This window comes from Oncorhynchus kisutch, linkage group LG6, assembly GCF_002021735.2.
Source record: "Oncorhynchus kisutch isolate 150728-3 linkage group LG6, Okis_V2, whole genome shotgun sequence".
Classification (NCBI taxonomy): domain Eukaryota; kingdom Metazoa; phylum Chordata; class Actinopteri; order Salmoniformes; family Salmonidae; genus Oncorhynchus; species Oncorhynchus kisutch.
The window spans coordinates 76,328,664-76,348,157 of record NC_034179.2 but is presented as its reverse complement, the minus strand read 5'-3'; the positions used below and the strand labels follow the sequence as shown (position 1 = coordinate 76,348,157).

The following is a 19,494-nucleotide window of genomic DNA, read 5'->3' as shown; positions in this document are numbered from 1 at the left end:
TTCCCCTCACCATCAACTGGGGTCCTGGGGCGAGGACATTCCTGTGTGGTCACAGAGGGCGGCCAGGCTTCCTGGCCCACAGCAACTGGTAGGGGTAAAGGGGAGGAGGTGAGAGGGCAGAGGAGGAGGGGGGGGGGGGGGGCTGTAGACTGCACCCTTCAAGGCCATGGAAACCCCCTGACAGTAATGCATAGAGAGCAGCCAGTGCATGGTGGGACAGACTTGGCAATGCAGTGGGAAAGGTAGCATGGCGTCAGTCGACTCGGATACACAGATGAGGCCATTTTAGATGTGGCATTGTAGGCCGGAAGGCAATGTGTTGCAGTGACTACTGTAACTACAATAAAAGCTTCCCATCCTATGAGAGAGGGACTACTTTTTTGGTTTGACTCAATTACAGTGGAAATTGAGATCATTGACAGGAATGGAATAAGGGTCAGATAGAAGGTGATGACTGTTCCGTATCTAGTGGATATGACAGGGGATGGTTTGTGAAGTGACCAGTGGGACTAGAGGGAGAGAGATCCTGCACATTAAAGAAAGGAAGTCATTGTCCTCCCTCACACCTAGCGAGGCTTCCTTCCTCCCACACCTGTTGACTCCCACAGAGGGTATCAGCCACACACACACTTTGCTCATACCTCACAAAGCACATTTTCCACATGCTTCTGACGCAGGGGTGAAATGAGAAACACCTGTGAATGTGTAACAGCAGTAACAGAGGCCCATCATGGGGTTCTAATGTTGCCCTGCTGCTGGTGTCAACATCCTAGGGCTTATTGGAAACTGGAATATAATGTCTCTATTCCACTGAATTCAGCACGAGCTGCTCTGAGAGGGGATATAGAGGTACAGGAGAGTGGAATGAGAAGTCATGGTCTCACTTCAAAGGAGGAGTAGAGACGCATTACTGTTCATTGGAGGGTTAGGTAGGTCAGACAAAGTAGAAACCCATTGCCCCGACAGACAACCAGCAGCACCAAAATAGCAGGAGACACACACTCATGTTCTCAATGCTTAGGCTAGTCACAATAGAGAGGGGGAGCCACCCTGCCCTCCTCTTGGTACATTCCCTGTTCAGATCCAATCCCTACGTCTGATACAGTCCCTGTTCAGATCCAATCCCTACGTCTGATACAGTCCCTGTTCAGATGCAATCCCTACGTCTGATCCTTTCCCTGTTCAGATCCAATCCCTACGTCTGATACAGTCCCTGTTCAGATCCAATCCCTACGTCTGATACAGTCCCTGTTCAGATCCAATCCCTACGTCTGATCCGTTCCCTGTTCAGATCCAATCCCTACGTCTGATCCGTTCCCTGTTCAGATCCAATCCCTACGTCTGATCCGTTCCCTGTTCAGATCCAATCCCTACGTCTGATCCTTTCCCTGTTCAGATCCAATCCCTACGTCTGATCCTTTCCCTGTTCAGATCCAATCCCTACGTCGGATACAGCTCATCCCTGTTTGGACCCATTCATTAACACAACAGAAAGCGATCACTGATTTAAACACGGATGCACCTCATGCTGTTTAGAATGCAGTCACCTGTAAAACAGACTGTTATTCATCCAAGCTCTTACCTACAGAGAGCCCAGTCTGGCAGAGCCCCACCCTACAGTCATCACTGTGAGAACTACAGAATGACTCAAACCTGTCTCCACTCTTAAATATGCTGAAAACAGGTTGAGTCTGAGCATAGAACACCTGCTGCCATCGGGGGTAATACTGTACACCCAGGTAGTTGATCTGAATTCCTTGAATTGCAGATATTCCAAGGGATTTATTCCAGTGTACCATGAGGCAATCATGCAGTCCAGTCCTGTCCATACATATCTACATTCTAAGTGTGTAGTCACTGCTACATTCTCCAGACAGCGATCCAAACACTCCCTGCTTCCACAGAAATCCTCCATGTCAGAATGGATCACATTACCAAGTGACCTGGTTGTCACTGTTCATCTGCCAACTTTCCATGCATGTCACATTCAAATAGACATCTCCAAGGCTCTCATTTTATGGAGCATTTTTACATTCAGGCACTGCTGCTACTTGTCCAGACAATCCAGGCAGTTTTCCACATTTACCCTCACCCCAGAGGTCCACTAAATGTGTGTTTGTTAGAAAGAGTTGGTTGTATACTGTTCTACATGTCCCTCCTTTCCCAACCACAGTGGCTGGTGGCAGCTCCAGGGAGGGAGGGAGTGAGTGAGGGGCAGCAGCTTCAGGTAACCTCATCTCCTTGGCTCAGACTGCAGCTATCCCAGCTATGTGTGACCAATGAAAACACTTCTAGACAGTTGACAGTGGTTCTCGCTCTTCACCCACCCACCCAGCAACATGTCTCCAGTGGAGCCCTGCATGCCCAGACAGTGGGTGGAGTAGTGGCATTGTGTGGCCACCCAAGACACAGGCCCCAGTAAAAGATTGGACAGACCTGCAGCGCTGGGGAAGCTGCCATTATAACTGAGGTGGTTGAGCTTCCCTCTCTACCCTTCCAAAAACATGTTTCCATGTGATCTTATGGGAAGTTAATACGATAACGTGACAACATGTGATAACATGAAACTACACTTGAAACCATGTGATCACGTGAAGTTTTCCAAAAGACCTCTAACATATACAGCAATAAAGCACCTATTTATAATAATTTATTTCATAACAGGACTGTCATTCATAGCCATGCATGTATGTTGAGAAAACTCCCCACATCGTCAAGTGCTTTCATGGGGTCTCCATTCAACCCCGGTCTGTAATCTCAGACTCTGCTCCCTCCCACCAGTGAAACCTCTAAAAACCAGTGAACTGAGGAGAACATGTTCATGTCTCTGGTTTATTAAGGGTGCATTCTTTCCCCATATTGCAGAGACTCAACAGTTCATGGCTGTCTGAGCTCAGAGATCTATGACAAGAGCCCGCCAACAGAAATACCATTTTATACTGAATGGCTGTCTGCCATTAGGGGAGCATCTGCCAACATGTGTCTATATGAGTGGGATAGTGTGTGTGTACACTGCCATTTGTCTGAAACTCTAGTACATCCACCAAAGAACACAGAGTTATTTTCACTACAGAGAGAGGGTCCCTAACAGACACACCCCTATCTTCCCTGGGGTCCCCCCTTCTACCATACCCCCGTCCCGCTTGGCCCTTCACACCTGTGCTGTCACTCAGACCTGACCTCTTCCCTGCAGTCAACCCTCTCTGCCCCAACACAAGGCCCCCTTCTCCCAGGGAAGAGCCCTGTCGGTCCGAGCCTCCCCATACTGCACCCTGGCCCCTTCTCCAGGCAACACAAAGCCCCCATTGTGAGCCACAATACAGGTCCCCCCATTTCTCTCTCGTCTGCTTTGGAGTGCAGGAGCATGTCCAGACCTATATGTCAGCAGCAGGGCATGCTTCGGACGAGGGGGTCAGAGCAGAGAGAGGGAGCCTCGTCTGTAGCAGTTCCTGAGACTAAAACGTGTCGGAGAGAGAGTGTGTCAAACACAAACAAACGACCTGAGGAAAGGGCTACAGCCCATAATAAGCACCTAGAACTATTCAAGCTCTGCTCCTGCTGACAGCTTAGGTGCAGTGAGGCCTCGGTACGGTTCGGTTGACTAACCCCCTGAAGCCAGAGGGCCAGAGACAGGGACACTGTTACTGTAAATGAGGAGAGAAGAGAATGGGACTGGAGAGAGAGCGAGAGAGAGAGGGTGATTGGTTGAGGCAGAAGAGAGACTGGTGAATGGTCTGTGAACCTTCCATAGCAATGCTAGAGCCGTAGTCTGGGCTGAAGTCAGAATACAGACATTCCACACACTTGTCCTCCTGTGTTCTCCTCACAAAGGAGGAAAAGGAAGGAACCACGTTGGGGAAAGAGAGCGCACAAAGCCACCCGGTCGTATTTTTCAGTTAACAGTGCCGTAAGTGAAAGGGTTCCAGAAAAGCCCTGGCAGGATGAGTGGAATTTTTCCTACAATGTCCTCCGAGCCAGAACATTTTGGAGAGAAGGGGAAAAAAAGACAGAACAAAATAAGGAATGAAAGAAAATAAGAGTGGAAATGAGATTTTCTTCTCCTCTCAGGAACTGGACAGAGAGCCATTACAGAACAGTGGGGGATCCTTAACAGCCTGAAATGGCTTTTGAAACATCAATAGAGGCAGTCTTTCCACTCACAAATGAAATGATCTGTATTACACACTGTAAGCACTACGCAGATCAATAGTTATTTAACTGTGCAAGATACAAGATACTGTCAATATAAGGTCAGCTACTCAGAAAGTGAGCTGACACACTAACTCTGTGTGATGTGCCAGTGCGGGAATGTTCTTTTGGTCACACTCATATCCATAGTGAGGCATCCCTCTTCAGGCAGCCGGACAGTCTGCACTCCGCAGTGATCTGAGGGCCATGACACTACCACGATGACTCAGTACTTAGCATGCTGCGGATCAATAAGACAAGGGATGACCTCATTCCACAGTAAACCCCCTAGGGAGTGTACACAATGACCACTATGTGGCAGGACTGGGGGACAGTGGGGCAATGAGGGGGGTAGATTTGACATGGGGCCCCATTTCAAACACCTCTCATGTTGAAACTGAAAGGCAGGCTGGCCACAATGGGTGAGTGCTCTGTGCAGGGATTTTGCCTATATTTAGTTCAAGGAAAGTATGATGAGGGAGGGGGTGATTGGTCACAAGGGTTAAGACACAATCACTGGTTAAGACACAATAATGTATGTATGGATGGGGGTGGGGGTCACAAAAGGAAGTGAGTGACGAGACATTGGGTGAGGTGGGGGGATAGAGGTGTTGGAGTTGGACTAACCAGTAAACCACTAGCCAATATCATAACACAAATGCTCATTAGAACTAAGAAGCAGGAAGGATTACTGCTCATCGCTTCAAGCTCTGGCTAAAAAAACTACAGACACAGACAGTAACAGTCAAAAGTTAGGACACACCTACTCAGTTAGGACACACCTACTCAGTTAGGACACACCTACTCAGTTAGGACACACCTACTCAGTTAGGACACACCTACTCAGTTAGGACACACCTACTCAAATTCTTCAAAGTTTTATTTTATTTATTTATTTCACCTTTATTTAACCAGGTAGACAAGTTGAGAACAAGTTATTATTTACAACTGCGACCTGGCCCGAGATAAAGCAAAGTAGTTCGACACATACAACAACACAGAGTTACACATGGAATAAACAAACATACAGTCAAAAATACAGTAGAAAATATAATATATATATATATATATATATATATATATATACACAGTGTGTGCAAATGATGTAAGATAAGTGAGGTAAGGTAATAAAATAGGCCAGTGGCGAGGTAATTACGAAATAGCAATTAAACACTGGAGTGATAGATGTGCAGAAGATGAATGTGCAAGTAGGGATACTGGGGTGCAAAGGAGCAAAATAAATAAATAAATACAGTATGGGGATGAGGTAGTTAGATAGGCTATTTACAGATGGGCTATGTGCAATTATCTGTGAGCTGCTCTGACAACTGGTGCTTGAAATTAGTGAGGGAGATAAGAGTCTCCACCTTCAGCAATTTTTGCAGTTCGTTCCAGTCATTGGCAGCAAAGAACTGGAAGGAAAGGCGGCCAAATGACGAATTGGCTTTGGGGGTGACCAGTGAAATATACCTGCTGGAGCGCGTGCTGCGGGTGGGTGCTGCTATGGTGACCAGTGAGCTGAGATAAGGCGGAGCTTTACCTAGCAAAGACTTGTAAATGACCTGGAGCCAGTAGGTTTGGCGACGAGTATGAAGCGAGGACCAGCCAACGAGAGCGTACAGCTTGCAGTGGTGGTAGTATATGGGGCTTTGGTGACAAAATGGATAGCAGAGTGATAGACTGCATCCAATTTGCTGAGTAGAGTGGTGGAGGTTATTTTGTAAATTACATCGGCGAAGTCAAGGATCGGTAGGATAGTGAGTTTTACAAGGGTATGTTTGGCAGCATGAGTGGAGAATGCTTTGTTGCGAAATAGGCCGATAAGCCGATTCCAGATTTAATTTTAGATTGGAGATGCTTAATATGGGTCTGGAAGGAGAGTTTACAGTCTAACCAGACACCTAAGTATTTGTAGTCGTCCACATATTCTAGGTCAGAACTGTGCAGAGTAGTGACGCTGGACGGGCGGGCAGGTGCGGGCAGTGATCGGTTGAAGAGCATCCATTTAGTTTTACTTGCATTTAAGAGCAGTTGGAGGCCACGGAGGGAGAGTTGTATGGCATTGCAGCTCGTCTGGAGGTTAGTTAACATAATGTCCAAAGAAGGGCCAGAAGTATACAGATTGGTGTCGTCTGCGTAGAGGAGGATCAGAGAATCACCAGCAGCAAGAGCGACATCATTGATGTATACAGAGAAGAGAGTCGGCCCGAGAATTTAACCCTGTGGCAGCCCCATAGAGACTGCCAGAGATCTGGACAACAAGGCCTCCGATTTGACACACTGAACTCTATCATAGAAGTAGTTGGTGAACCAGGCGAGGCAGTCATTTGAGAAACCAAGGCTGTTGCGTCTGCCGATAAGAATGTGGTGTTTGACAGAGTCGAAAGCCTTGGCCAGGTCGATGAATACGGCTGCACAGTATTGTCTATTATCGATGGCAGTTATGATATCGTTTAGGACCTTGAGCATGGCTGAGGTGCACCCATGACCAGCTCTTGGTATTCTCTCAACCAGCTTCTAGGAGGTAGTCACCTGGAATGCATTTCATTTAACAAGTGTGCCATGTTAAAAGTTCATTTGTGGAATTTCTTTCCTTCTTAATGCTTATGAGCCAATCAGTTGTGTTGTGACAAGGTAGGGGTGGTACACAGAAGATTGCCCTATTTGGTAAAATATCAAGTCCATATTATGGCAAGAACAGCTCAAATAAGCAAAGAGAAATTTCAAGAACTTTGAAAGTGCAGTCGCAAAAACCATCACGTACTATGATGAAACTGGCTCTCATGTGGACCGCCACAGGAAAGGTAGACCCATAGTCACCTCTGCTGCAGAGGATAAGTTCATTAGAGTTACCAGCCTCAGAAATTGGGGCCCAAATAAATGTTTCACGGAGTTCAAGTAACAGACACATCTCAACATCAACTGTGCAGAGGAGAGACTGCGTGAAATCAGGCCTTCATTGTCACGTCCTGACCTTAGAGATCGTTTTAATTCTCTAGTTGGTTAGGGTGTGACTAGGGTGGGCAATCTATGTTTTCTATTTCTTTGTTGGCCTGGTATGGTTCCCAATCAGAGGCAGCTGTCTATCGTTGTCTCTGATTGGGGATTATATTTAGGCAGCCTTTTCCCACCTGTTGTTTGTGGGATCTTGTTTTTGTGTAGCTGCCTGTGAGCAGCCCAGAACGTCACGTTTCGTTTTCTCCTGTATTGTTTTAGAGAGTTTCATATTTATTAAACATGTGGAATTCTAAGTATGCTGCGCCTTGGTCCATTCATTCAGACGATCGTGGTTTGTAAAACTACAAGCCTATTGTTGAGCTTTTACACATTACGTAGTCTATAAGTGGTACAGTATAGTCTGTCTTAGTAGATCTACATCAATAAGTAGTCTGTTAGACCCCTATGGCTAGCAGAGGCAGGGGGGCAGCTCAACCATGACTAACGATGCCACTGCCTTCCTGACTCTGGAACCTTTCACACACTAATCTCCTGGATTATGCAGCAAAACCCACGCAATCCACAACTCAGCAGGGCACCTGCCAGTCACACTTTGTGCACGTTGCGTCGCAGCAAAAGAGAGAGACGGAAAGAGACCTCTGAGGAAGTGGCTATACCTTCCAAACACAGCACAAAACAGAGTGAGAGGGGAGGTTTACCTTGGAGCATGCAGCGGTATGCTGACTCTGAAATGGCGTAGATGTGTGGTGGCATCTCATGACGCTTTTTCCCTCTGTACATCTCTATGATGTTCTCTGAGTAGATGGGCAAGTTTTTGTAGGGGTTTATCACCACACAGAACAGCCCAGAGTAAGTCTATGGGAGGAGAGAGAAACAAAACACAAATACAGTAAATCGACAAAATAAGAGTAAGTTGTGAATGCAGATTTTATCTCTAGAAGAGGTTAATATGGGACCAAGGGTTTTTCAAGATGAGTATCCATTGTACTGTGATCTAGGGGGATAAACACTTGTTAGTCTGAGAAGTGATCACCTCTCTCCACGTGGTTGAACTCAATCACCACACATAATTCAATAATTACTCAATCATAATTTTCTAACTCTAGAGTGGCTCTGAAGTGGTCTGCAAAATGTCAGTGCAATTGAGCGGTCATCATTATGCTACATTTTGGTCCCTTACGTCACCATAGTGGGCAGACTGAGCATGCAGTGGCATAGAGGCAATAGTAGAAAATAGATAAAGTGAGAGAAATAGTTGTGGGAAATGCAGTCAAATGGTAGACTAGCTTATCATGAACTATCCAGTTGAATGTAAGATCTGGCAGCTCCTTACAGTGATGCCTCCCCATTAAACAGTCTGAACTCCACGCCATAGTGAGTGCCTCCTTATCAAGCCCTGTGGCTAATGTTCTGAGAGATGACAGAGGCTTTGGTGGGATATTAGCTCATTCTCATGTGACTGGGGCTTGACATTCTCACTAGAGAGTGGAATGATCCCTCCCTACCCTCACACACACATTCACCACTGCCATGCTAGAATAATACAATAACACATATTTTCCAACGTGCAATAATTGGAAAATAAAATGGATGACCTACAATCAAGATTATACTACCAATGGGATATTAAAAACTGTAATATCTTATGTTTCACCGAGTCATGGCTGAACGACGACACGGATAATATAGAGCTAGAAAGATGAGGTGCGGGGGTGTGTGTCTATTTGTCAATAACAGCTGCTGGTGCGCAATGTCAAATATTAAAGAAGTCTCGAGGTATTGCCCGCCTGAGGTAGAGTACTTTATGATAAGCTGTAGACCACACTATCTACGAAGAGAGTTCTCATCTATATTATTCATAGCCGTCTACTTATCAACACACACTGATGCTGGCACTAAGACCGCACTCAACCAGCTGTATAAGGCCATAAGCAAACAGGAAAATGCTCATCCAGAAGCGGAGCTCCTAGTGGCCGGGGACTTTAATGCAGGCAAACTTAAATCAGTTTAACCTAATTTCTACCAGCATGTCACATGTGCAAACAGGGGGGGGGGGGGGGGGGCGACTCTAGACCCCCTTTAATCCACACACAGAGATGCATACAAAGCTCTCCCCCGCTCTCCATTTGGCAAATCTGACCATCATTCTATCCTCCTGATTCCTGCTTACAAGCAAAAACTAAAGCAGTAAGTACCAGTGACTTGCTCAATACGGAAGTGATCAGATGATGCGGATGCTATGCTACAGGACTGTTTTGCTAGCGCAGACTGGAATATGTTCTGGGATTCATCAAATGGCATTTAGAAGTATACCACCTCAGTCATCGGCTTCCTCAATAAGTGCATCGACGACGTCACCCCCACAGTGACCGTACGTACATATCCCAACCAGAAGCCATGGATTACAGGCAACATCCGCACTGAGCTAAAGGCTAGAGCTGCCGATTTCAAGGAGCTAGACACTAATCCGGACGTTTATAAGAAATCCTGCTATGTCCCCAGACGAAACATCAAACAAGCAAAGCGTCAATATAGGATTATATTGAATCTTATTACACCGGCTCTGACGCTCATCAGATGTGGCAGGGCTTGAAAACTATTATGGACTACAAAGGGAAACACAGCTGCGAGCTGCCTAGTGACACAAACTAAATGCCTTTTATGCTCGCTTCGAGGCAAGCAACACTGAAGCATGCATGAGAGCACCAGCTGTTCTGGATGACTATGTGATAACTCTTGGTAGCTGATGTGAGCAAGACCTTTAAACAGGTCAACATTCACAAAGCCGCGGGGCCAGACTGATTAACAGGACATGTACTCAAAGCAGGCGAGGACCAACTGGCAAGTGTCTTCACTGACATTTTCAACCTCTCCCTGACCGAGTCTGTAATACTGACATGTTTCAAGCAGACCACCATAGCCCCTGTGACGAAGGAAGTGAAGGTAACCTGCCTAAATTATTTCCGCCCCGTAGTACCCACGTCAGTAGCCATGAAGTGCTTTGAAAGGCTGGTCATGGCTCTCATCAACATCAGCCTCCCAGATACCCTAGACCAACTCCAATTTGCTTTCTGAAAAGATTTGGCATGGGTCCCCAGATCCTCAAAAAGTTCTATAGCTGCACCATCGAGATCATCCTGACCAGTTGCATCACCACCTGGTATGGTAACTGCTCGGCATCTGACCAAAAGGCGCTACAGAGGGTAGTGCGTAAGGTCCAGTACATCACTGGGGCCAAGCTTCCTGCCATCCAAGATCTCTATACTAGGTGGCGTCAGAGTTAGACTCCAGTCACTCAAGTTATAGACTGTTCTCTCTGCTACCGCACAGCAAGCGCTACTGGAATGCCAAGTCTAGGACCAAAAGGCTCCTTAACAGCTTCTACCCCCAAGCCATAAGACTGCTGAACAACTAATGAAATGGCCACCGGATTTTTTATATTGATCCTCCATTTGTGTTGTACACTGCTGCTACTCACTGTTTATTTTCTATGCATAGTCACTTTACCCCTACCTACATGTACAAATTACCTCAACTAACCTGTACCCCCGCACACTGACTCGGTACCGGAATCCCCTGTATATAGTCTCGTTATTCTTATTGTGTTACTTTTTATTATTATTTACATTCGTTTATTTGGTAAATATTTTCTTAGCTCTATCTTGAACTGGGACTGTATGTAAACATTACACTGTAAGGTCTACACATGTTGTATTCGGAGCTTGTGACAAATAAAGTTTGATTTGATATGACATAAGGACACTTCCATGGAAAAGGACCCATGAGCACCAACTTGCTAAGTTCATAGGAGCACATCAATTGGGTGTCAAATGAAAGCTAAGAGTCTATATTTTTGTGAAATTAAGACATTAATTTTTCAACCATTTTCGATACAAACAAATTGGAATAAGCTAAGACTTTGATTTCTGGTCAAACAGATGGAAAAGGAGTCTTAGAAAACAAACAAGAAAGAGTCTTAAGGTATTAGAAATACATCAAAACACACTAATGTTGAGCTAAAGACCCCTGCCAACTAATATCAACACTTATATTTCATTTTGGAGAAATTGTTCTGCCTTCTGTAAGAAACATTGCCTTGTGCCTTGGAATTCCGTTACAAAACCCCCCACATATCTTTAAGATATGTTCTCCTTTCTCTCCATCATGAGGATGGAGGATAATGAAAGTTCATAGAAGTAACAAGTAAAGGTTGACTTGCAATTACTTAGTGTTTTTCATGATTTTTTTTGTCATTAATTATTAAGTGATTAAAACTCAGAATTCCGTTACCAAAATCTGTAACGGAATTTCAGAAATCGGTAATGAAATTTCTGGAATTTAATTGACTAAAATGGGAAATCATAGTAGTCACAAACCACAGTTGGGTTCACAAGTTTGGACAGCACAGTACTGTACAGCACAGTAAAGAAAAGAAACATATAGTTCAGTACACTACAGCAGAGTAGACTAATGTACTGTACTCTATTGTACTGTTCTGTGTTGTACTATACTCTACTGTGCTGTATTTTGATGTCCAAACTTAGATGTCTATGATTGGTTCAAATTTGGTCTTGTTTGGGGGCAGAGCTCATTAAAATAAATGGCCAGTGTTTAGAATAACATCCAAATACGCAAAGGAGGATTATATTTATATGTGTATGTACCTCACCATGAAGAGAATGACATTCATGTCCATAATTTTGCATTTCTGTATAGTACAGGGTAGCGGCAGGGTAGCCTAGTGGTTAGAGCGTTGGACTAGCGTTGGACTAGTAACCCCCGAGCTGACAAGATACAAATCTGTCGTTCTGCCCCTGAACAGGCAGTTAACCCACTGTTCCTAGGCCGTCATTGAAAATAAGAATTTGTTCTTTAACTGACTTGCCTGGTTAAATAAAGGTAAAATAAAATAAAATAAATAAATATCAGGGACCCATGATGAAATTCCATTACCGCAATTCCATTACTGGGAGTAGATCCACTTCACTTACTACTATTCAATAACAAAATAGATTTTTTCAAACTCAATGTGTCATGTCCTAGCTGACACCCCATTCTTTCTGCATACATCATTGAATCTTACATTTTGAGCAGAGATATAACAGGGTTTTGAAAAATGTGGAAACATGAAAAAGTTACCAAATTCTGTTATCAAACAGAGTTTTATGGTTTCTTAAATCAATGGTTTTTGTTTGGCATACATTTGAAGTGAAAGATCAGTGTAATTCTGTTACCGCCCTTATCACACATGTCAAGTACAGTACACTGGGGGGAGAGAGAGAGAGAATGCAGAGCAGAATTAGGACGAGACCGGCTGACAATCAAAATCCAGAAAAGAGCCCTTAAATTCTACAAACACCTAAATTCAATTCTCAAATCTTCTACAAACAAAGCCATCACCTACAGAGAGGTTAACCTAGAGAAATGTCCCCTAAGCAAGCTGGTCCTGGGGCTCTGTTCACAAACAGACCCCACAAAGCCCCAGGACGGCAACACAATTAGACCCAACCAAATCATGAGTAAACAAAAAGAGAATTACTTGACACATTGGAAAAAACATACTAAAAAACAGAGCAAACTGGAATACTATTTGGCCCTAAACAGAGAGTATACAGTGGCAGAATACCTGACCACTATGACTGACCCAAACTTAAGGAAAGCTTTGACTATGTACAGACTCCGTAAGCATTGCTATTGAGAGAGGGCGCCGTAGGCAGACTTGGCATGGGTCCTCAAAAAGTTCTACAGCTGCACCATCAAGAGCATCCTGACTCGTTGCATCACAGCCTGGTATGGCAACTACTCGGCATCCAACCGCAAGGCTCTACAGAGGGTAGTGCCCAATACATCGAAGACAGGGTTAATTGGCATGGCCAAAGCAAGTGAAATAGATAATAAACAAAAGAAAAATAAACAATCAGAAATTAACAGTGAACATTACACTCACAAAATATTAATCATTTCGCTACACTCACATTAACATCTGCTAACCATGTGTATGTGACAAATAACATTTGATTTGACATCTATACCAGGTGGTGTCAGAGGAAGGATTTTTTTTACGTTGCTGCCACCCACTGTTTATTATCTATGCATAGTCACTTTACCACTGCCTAAATATAGATATTATCTCAATTACCTCGACTAACCTGTACCCCCGCACATTGACTCGGTACTTTAGCCTCGTTATTGTTATTTTATTGTGTTACTTTCTTTTTACTTTAGTTTATGTAGTCAATCTTTTCTTAACTCTTATTTTTCTCAAAACTGCATTGTTGGTTAAGGGCTTGTAAGTAAGCATTTCACTGTAAGGTCTACAACTGTTGTATTCGGCGCATGTGACAAATACAATTTGATTTGAGGTGGAAGCTGAGCTGCCAAATGTATGACCATATTAGAGAAACATATTTCCCTCAGATTACACAGGCCCACAAAGAATTTGAAAGCAAATCAAATTTTGATAAACTCCCATATCTATTAGGTGAAATAACACAGCGTGCCATCACAGCAGCAAGATTTGTGGCCTATTGCCACAACAAAAGGACAACCAGTGAAGAACAAACACCGTCATAAATACAACCCATATTTATGTTTACTTATTTTCCCTTTTGTAATTGTACAAGGCTATAATATTTTGTGAGTGTAATGTTCACTGTTTATTTCTCTTGTTTATTATCCATTTCACTTGCTTTGGCCATGTCAATGAACCCCTTTGGGGAGAGGGAGAGTAAGTTCATAGAACACACAGAGGTATCTACAACACACCAAACATGACTGACAGAGCCTCTGTTTAAAAGGCTTCTAATAGTTTCAAGAACTCTCATTTCATGCCTAAGGCCCAGTTGCTCCGTTCACCTCTTCCAAGGGGTCTGGATAAGGCAATGGGCAGAGGTGACCACAATAGAAATATAATAATAAATCATTATATTTTTATGAGATCACCAAAATATATGGCTTACTTGACCTTATCCAAAACCTCGGGGGTGAAGCCCATGGGTTGTCTATTTGTGAGCCACGAGATGCAACCCTGTCTAACAATCAGGAGTCAGCCAAGCAATTAAGGCAGAAGGATAATGACTCAGCAGCCCAGCCACCGACAAGCGGCCCTGGAGAGCATGCTCATAATGTAAGAAGAGCCCAGTCAGCCTTTTCAGGGGAATGCCTTGCCAAACACTGACAATGACATAGGGAGAGGAAGAGACAGAAACAGAGAGAGAGTGGGCTGTAAGGAGATAGAGGGGAAAGGAAGGAGAGAGAGGTGGTCTCAGTTCATCAGAGCTGGTCTGTGAGGCAGCTGAGCTGACAAGAATCCCTGTTGGTAGAGAAGCAGGGCATAATGATTCTATCAGCCTCCTCTCACTCCTTCTAAACCTTAGGGGAGGTGAATAGGAAAAGCCAGCCCTCTGTAACTCTAACTTGAAGCTCCATTTTGTAGCTAATTAAAAATGGATTCCCTTGATCTGAAAGCAGGAGCTATTAATAGTGTGGCGGTGCCTCTGTGACGTGCAGGACCCAGGCAGCTGCCTAGGCAGAGCTACCTGGCTGCACCCACAGCAGTAATCTCAGGGCCTACTGTAGCATCCCACCAGACTGCAGCAGGGTCGAGATGGTTAGACACCAGACCAGGATGAAAGAACAATGTTTATCTAGTTTCTTCCTGATAATAACTCTATAATAACATAATCAACAGTATTGATTTAAAATAACACTTTCCTATCATACTGATTATGCTTACTTTCAGGTTAGATGTGAGTGTGTGTCAATATCGAGTAAACACTGTCAACATTGCAGGAGAGTTTTTGCGTTTAGTTTTGCCATTACTCTGGGTAGACCTACAATACCTTATGGATGCATCATTTGTCTCCAGTCACAAATTCAGTTACGTTGCATAACACAAATAAATGCATTCTGCAGTACAGTCTACTCAGAAGGCCTCTCTTTCTCCCTCTCACCAAAATGTGAATCCCTCTCCCCTCACCTCCCCACTCTCCCTCCCTCTCAGGAGGGGTTGGAGGCAGAAGCCTCTTCAGCGGAGGACGGAGTGGTAGGCCAGGCCTGCTGCTGGAGGAAGTGGGTCAGGTTAGCCTGCTCTCCATGCACCATGCTCCAGGGAAGGGGATATTTCCACTGTGAAATCGGATCCGGGGATGCAGTGGCTTAGTAACAGCTGAGAAACCCACAGGCAACAGCAGACATAACAGTCGCTTGCATCTGCCATTTGGAATTAATAGCACCCCTACTGCAGCAAGGTGAGGACGGCCTAGTCCATTGATCTGAGGAGAATGACCTTGACAGTGCATATTCATTAAAGCTAATAACCCTTCAAAGTATGCTTTGAAATATGATCAATAATCTTTGCGCAGGGCTATTGAATGAAAAAGAGTGTCAAGCCAATAGCAGGGTGTTCAACTATCTTGATTTGATAATGTAATGGGCTTTTAACATAATCATATTAATAATACCTGGGGAAACTGAAAGAAAGAGAGCTTTGCCTTAGGTGGAATTGTGGCATATACTGTAAATGCATGGCACTAACGTTACATCGCTCTTAACCCATGACCTTAATCACCAGCTTAAACACAAAGCTACTCAGAAATTCTCAAAACAGAAGATTTTTTTATAAAATAAAGAAACTGTTGCTCACTCTTTCTGGATAATTTCATTAAAAAATAACCACTGATAACTGCATGATGATCCATGAAAAGCCTGGTGCTGGTTTGGTATCCATGGAGTGTGTGTGTGTGTGTTTGCCAAGTTTATGGTAACACCTAAGATGTTTACATGCAAAATAGTTCTCCATGGAACAATGGCAATGCCATGACAACAACAAAAGACTCAAGATATGACTATGTGGGAGGCCTGAACACAATGCCACTCTTGAGAGAGGGTTAATGTACCCTTTATGCATGCACATAGCGAGTGAAAGCTTGTTCTTGAACCTCAATAAAGAAACATATCAGCCAAACAAGAATGACAAGACAGCTAATTAGTGGGGGTTTTCCATTAGTGATACCACCTACATCCTGTCAACCAAGAGGCAGCTGGCCTCCACAAGTACAGAAGCTCAGCCAAGACTGCAATACATTTAGTCAATGTTTGAACAATCAAACATTTGAAAAACCTAAAGAAGTGCAGGAATAAGGTTATTGGCATTGGGCAGAGCATTAGGACAGAGAAAAGAGAAATCGTAAATTAGAGAGTGAGTGCAGGAAAGGAGACAGGACAGTCAGACACATTGCAATGAAGTGGGCGGGAGACAGACGGACGCTGTTTTCATGAAAGAATGCTGATGCTTTCTGACAGCTGGGGATTATATGCTGACACAAAGGCCTGGTTGTAGCGTCGCTAGCTAGCGTTCCGGTTAGCCTGTTACCCACTGGACTGGCTCAACTCCCAGACTTCACATGGAGCCAAGGCTACGCCACCAAGCCATACTGGGACCTCACTGAGGGACTGATCACAACGCACAGAGCCACATTACCCAGGGGGCTCCCTCTGCACGCCAATCCTAGCTCAGACACACAAAGCCTTGGGCAGCAGCGTACAGCGCAGCTGGGGATTTTTTATTTTATTTTTTTTATTTCACCTTTATTTAACCAGGTAGGCTAGTTGAGAACAAGTTCTCATTTGCAACTGCGACCTGGCCAAGATAAAGCATAGCAGTGTGAGCATACAACAAAGAGTTACACATGGAGTAAACAATTAACAAGTCAATAACACAGTAGAAAACGAAGGGGGGGTCTATATACAATGTGTGCAAAAGGCATGAGGAGGTAGGCAAATAATTACAATTTTGCAGATTAACACTGGAGTGATAAAAGATCAGATGGTCATGTACAGGTAGAGATATTGGTGTGCAGAAGAGCAGAAAAGTAAATAAATAAAAACAGTACGGGGATGAGGTAGGTGAAAAGGGTGGGCTATTTACCAATAGACTATGTACAGCTGCAGCGATCGGTTAGCTGCTCAGATAGCTGATGTTTGAAGTTGGTGAGGGAGATAAAAGTCTCCAACTTCAGCGATTTTTGCAATTCGTTCCAGTCACAGGCAGCAGAGTACTGGAACGAAAGGCGGCCAAATGAGGTGTTGGCTTTAGGGATGATCAGTGAGATACACCTGCTGGAGCGCGTGCTACGGATGGGTGTTGCCATCGTGACCAGTGAGCTGAGATAAGGCGGAGCTTTACCTAGCATAGACTTGTAGATGACCTGGAGCCAGTGGGTCTGGCGACGAATATGTAGCGAGGGCCAGCCGACTAGAGCATACAAGTCGCAGTGGTGGGTAGTATAAGGTGCTTTAGTGACAAAACGGATGGCACTGTGATAGACTGCATCCAGTTTGCTGAGTAGAGTGTTGGAAGCCATTTTGTAGATGACATCGCCGAAGTCGAGGATCGGTAGGATAGTCAGTTTTACTAGGGTAAGCTTGGCGGCTTGAGTGAAGGAGGCTTTGTTGCGGAATAGAAAGCCGACTCTTGATTTGATTTTCGATTGGAGATGTTTGATATGAGTCTGGAAGGAGAGTTTGCAGTCTAGCCAGACACCTAGGTACTTATAGACGTCCACATATTCTAGGTCGGAACCATCCAGGGTGGTGATGCTAGTCGGGCATGCAGGTGCAGGCAGCGACCGGTTGAAAAGCATGCATTTGGTTTTACTAGCGTTTAAGAGCGGTTATGCCCCACTGTGGGGGGAGGTCACCTCCTGGGGCTGGGGCACTCTCCCACTGACACAAACATGTTCTTCATTTATGTCACGCCTACTCCCTTCCCGCTCTCCGGCGCTCAACTAATCACTGGTACTGGCAAACCGCATTACGCACTCCTGGCAAACCAAATCAAACTTTATTGGTCACATACACATGGTTAGCAATGTTAATGCGAGTGTAGCAAAATGCTTGTGCTTCTAGTGCCGACAATGCAGTAATATCTAACAACTACCTAATACACATGAATCTAAAGGGGTGAATGAGAATATGTGCATATAAATATATGGATGAGCGATGGCCGGTGCAATAGATGGTATAAAATACAGTATATACATATGATATGAGTAATGTAAGATATGTAAACATTATTAAAGTGGAATTATTTAAAGTGGCATTGTTTAAAGTGACTAGTGATGAATTTATTGGCCAGTGATTGGGTCTCAATGTAGGTAGCAACCTCTCTGAGTTAGTGATTGCGGTTTAACAGTCTGATGGCCTTGAGAAAGAAGCTGTTTTTCAGTCTCTCGGTCCCAGCTTTGATGCACCTGTAGTGACCTCGCCTTCTGGATGGTAGCGGTGTCAACAGGCAGTGGCTCAGGTAGTTGTTGTCCTTGATGATCTTTTTGGCCTTCCTGTGACATCGGGTGCTGTAAGTGTCATGGAGGGCAGGTAGTTTGCCCCCGGTGATGCGTTGTGCAGACCTCACTAACCTCTGGAGAGCTTTGCGGTTGAGGGTGGAGCAGTTGCTGTACCAGGCTGTGATACAGCCAACAGGATGCTCTTGATTGTGCATCTGTATAATTTTGTCAGGGTTTTGGGTGACAAGCCAAATTTCTTTAGCCTACTGAAGTTGAAGAGGTGCTGTTGCGCCTTCTTCACCACACGGTCTGTGTGGGTGCACCATTTCAGTTTGTCTGTGATGTGTACGCCGAGGTTACTGAAAACTTTCCACCTTTTACACTGTGGATAGGGGGGTGCTCCCTCTGCTGTTTCCTGAAGTCCACGATCATCTCCTTTGTTTTGTTTACGTTGAGTGAAAGGTTGTTTTCCTGACACCACACTCCGAGTAGAGCATTCCTCTTTCCTGTAAGCTGTCTCGTCGTTGTTGGTAATCAAGCCCACTACTGTTGTGTCGTCTGCAAACTTGATGATCGAGTTGGAGGCGTGCATGGCCACGCAGTCGTAGGTGAACAAGGAGTACTGGAGGGGGCTGAGCACGCACCCTTGTGGGGCCTCAGTGTTGAGGGTCAGCGAAGTGGAAATGTTGTTTCCTACGTTCACCACCTGGGTGCGGTGGGCCTCCAGCTTGATGAGCTTGGAGGGTACTATGGTGTTGAATGCTGAGCTGTAGTCAATGAACAGCATTCTTACGTAGGTATTCCTCTTGTGCAGATGGGATAGGGCAGTGTGCAGTGTGATGGCGATTGCATCGTCTGTGGACCTGTTGGGGTGGTATGCAAACTGAAGTGGGTCTAGCGTAGCCGGTAAGGGGGAGGTAATAAGATCCTTGACTAGTCTCTCAAAGTGCTTCATGATGATAGAAGCCATTTAGATCAGTTATCTTGCCTTCTTGGGTACAGGAACAATGGTGGCCATCTTGAAGCATGTGGGGACAGCAGACTGGGATAGGGAGCGATTGAA

The 19,494-nt window shown here is 44.7% G+C and overlaps 1 protein-coding gene across 4 annotated transcripts in view; it reads right to left on the bottom strand.

Moving 5' to 3' along the window:
- LOC109891959 (myosin-10) overlaps positions 1-19,494 on the bottom strand; it is a 69,248-nt gene that overhangs the window by 44,063 nt on the left and 5,691 nt on the right. For all 4 annotated transcript variants that reach the window (XM_031827620.1, XM_031827617.1, XM_031827618.1 and 1 more), the window contains one exon: positions 7,845-8,001. In XM_031827620.1, coding sequence (XP_031683480.1) covers positions 7,845-8,001 — 157 coding nt within the window. The remainder of the gene's footprint in view (positions 1-7,844; positions 8,002-19,494) is intronic.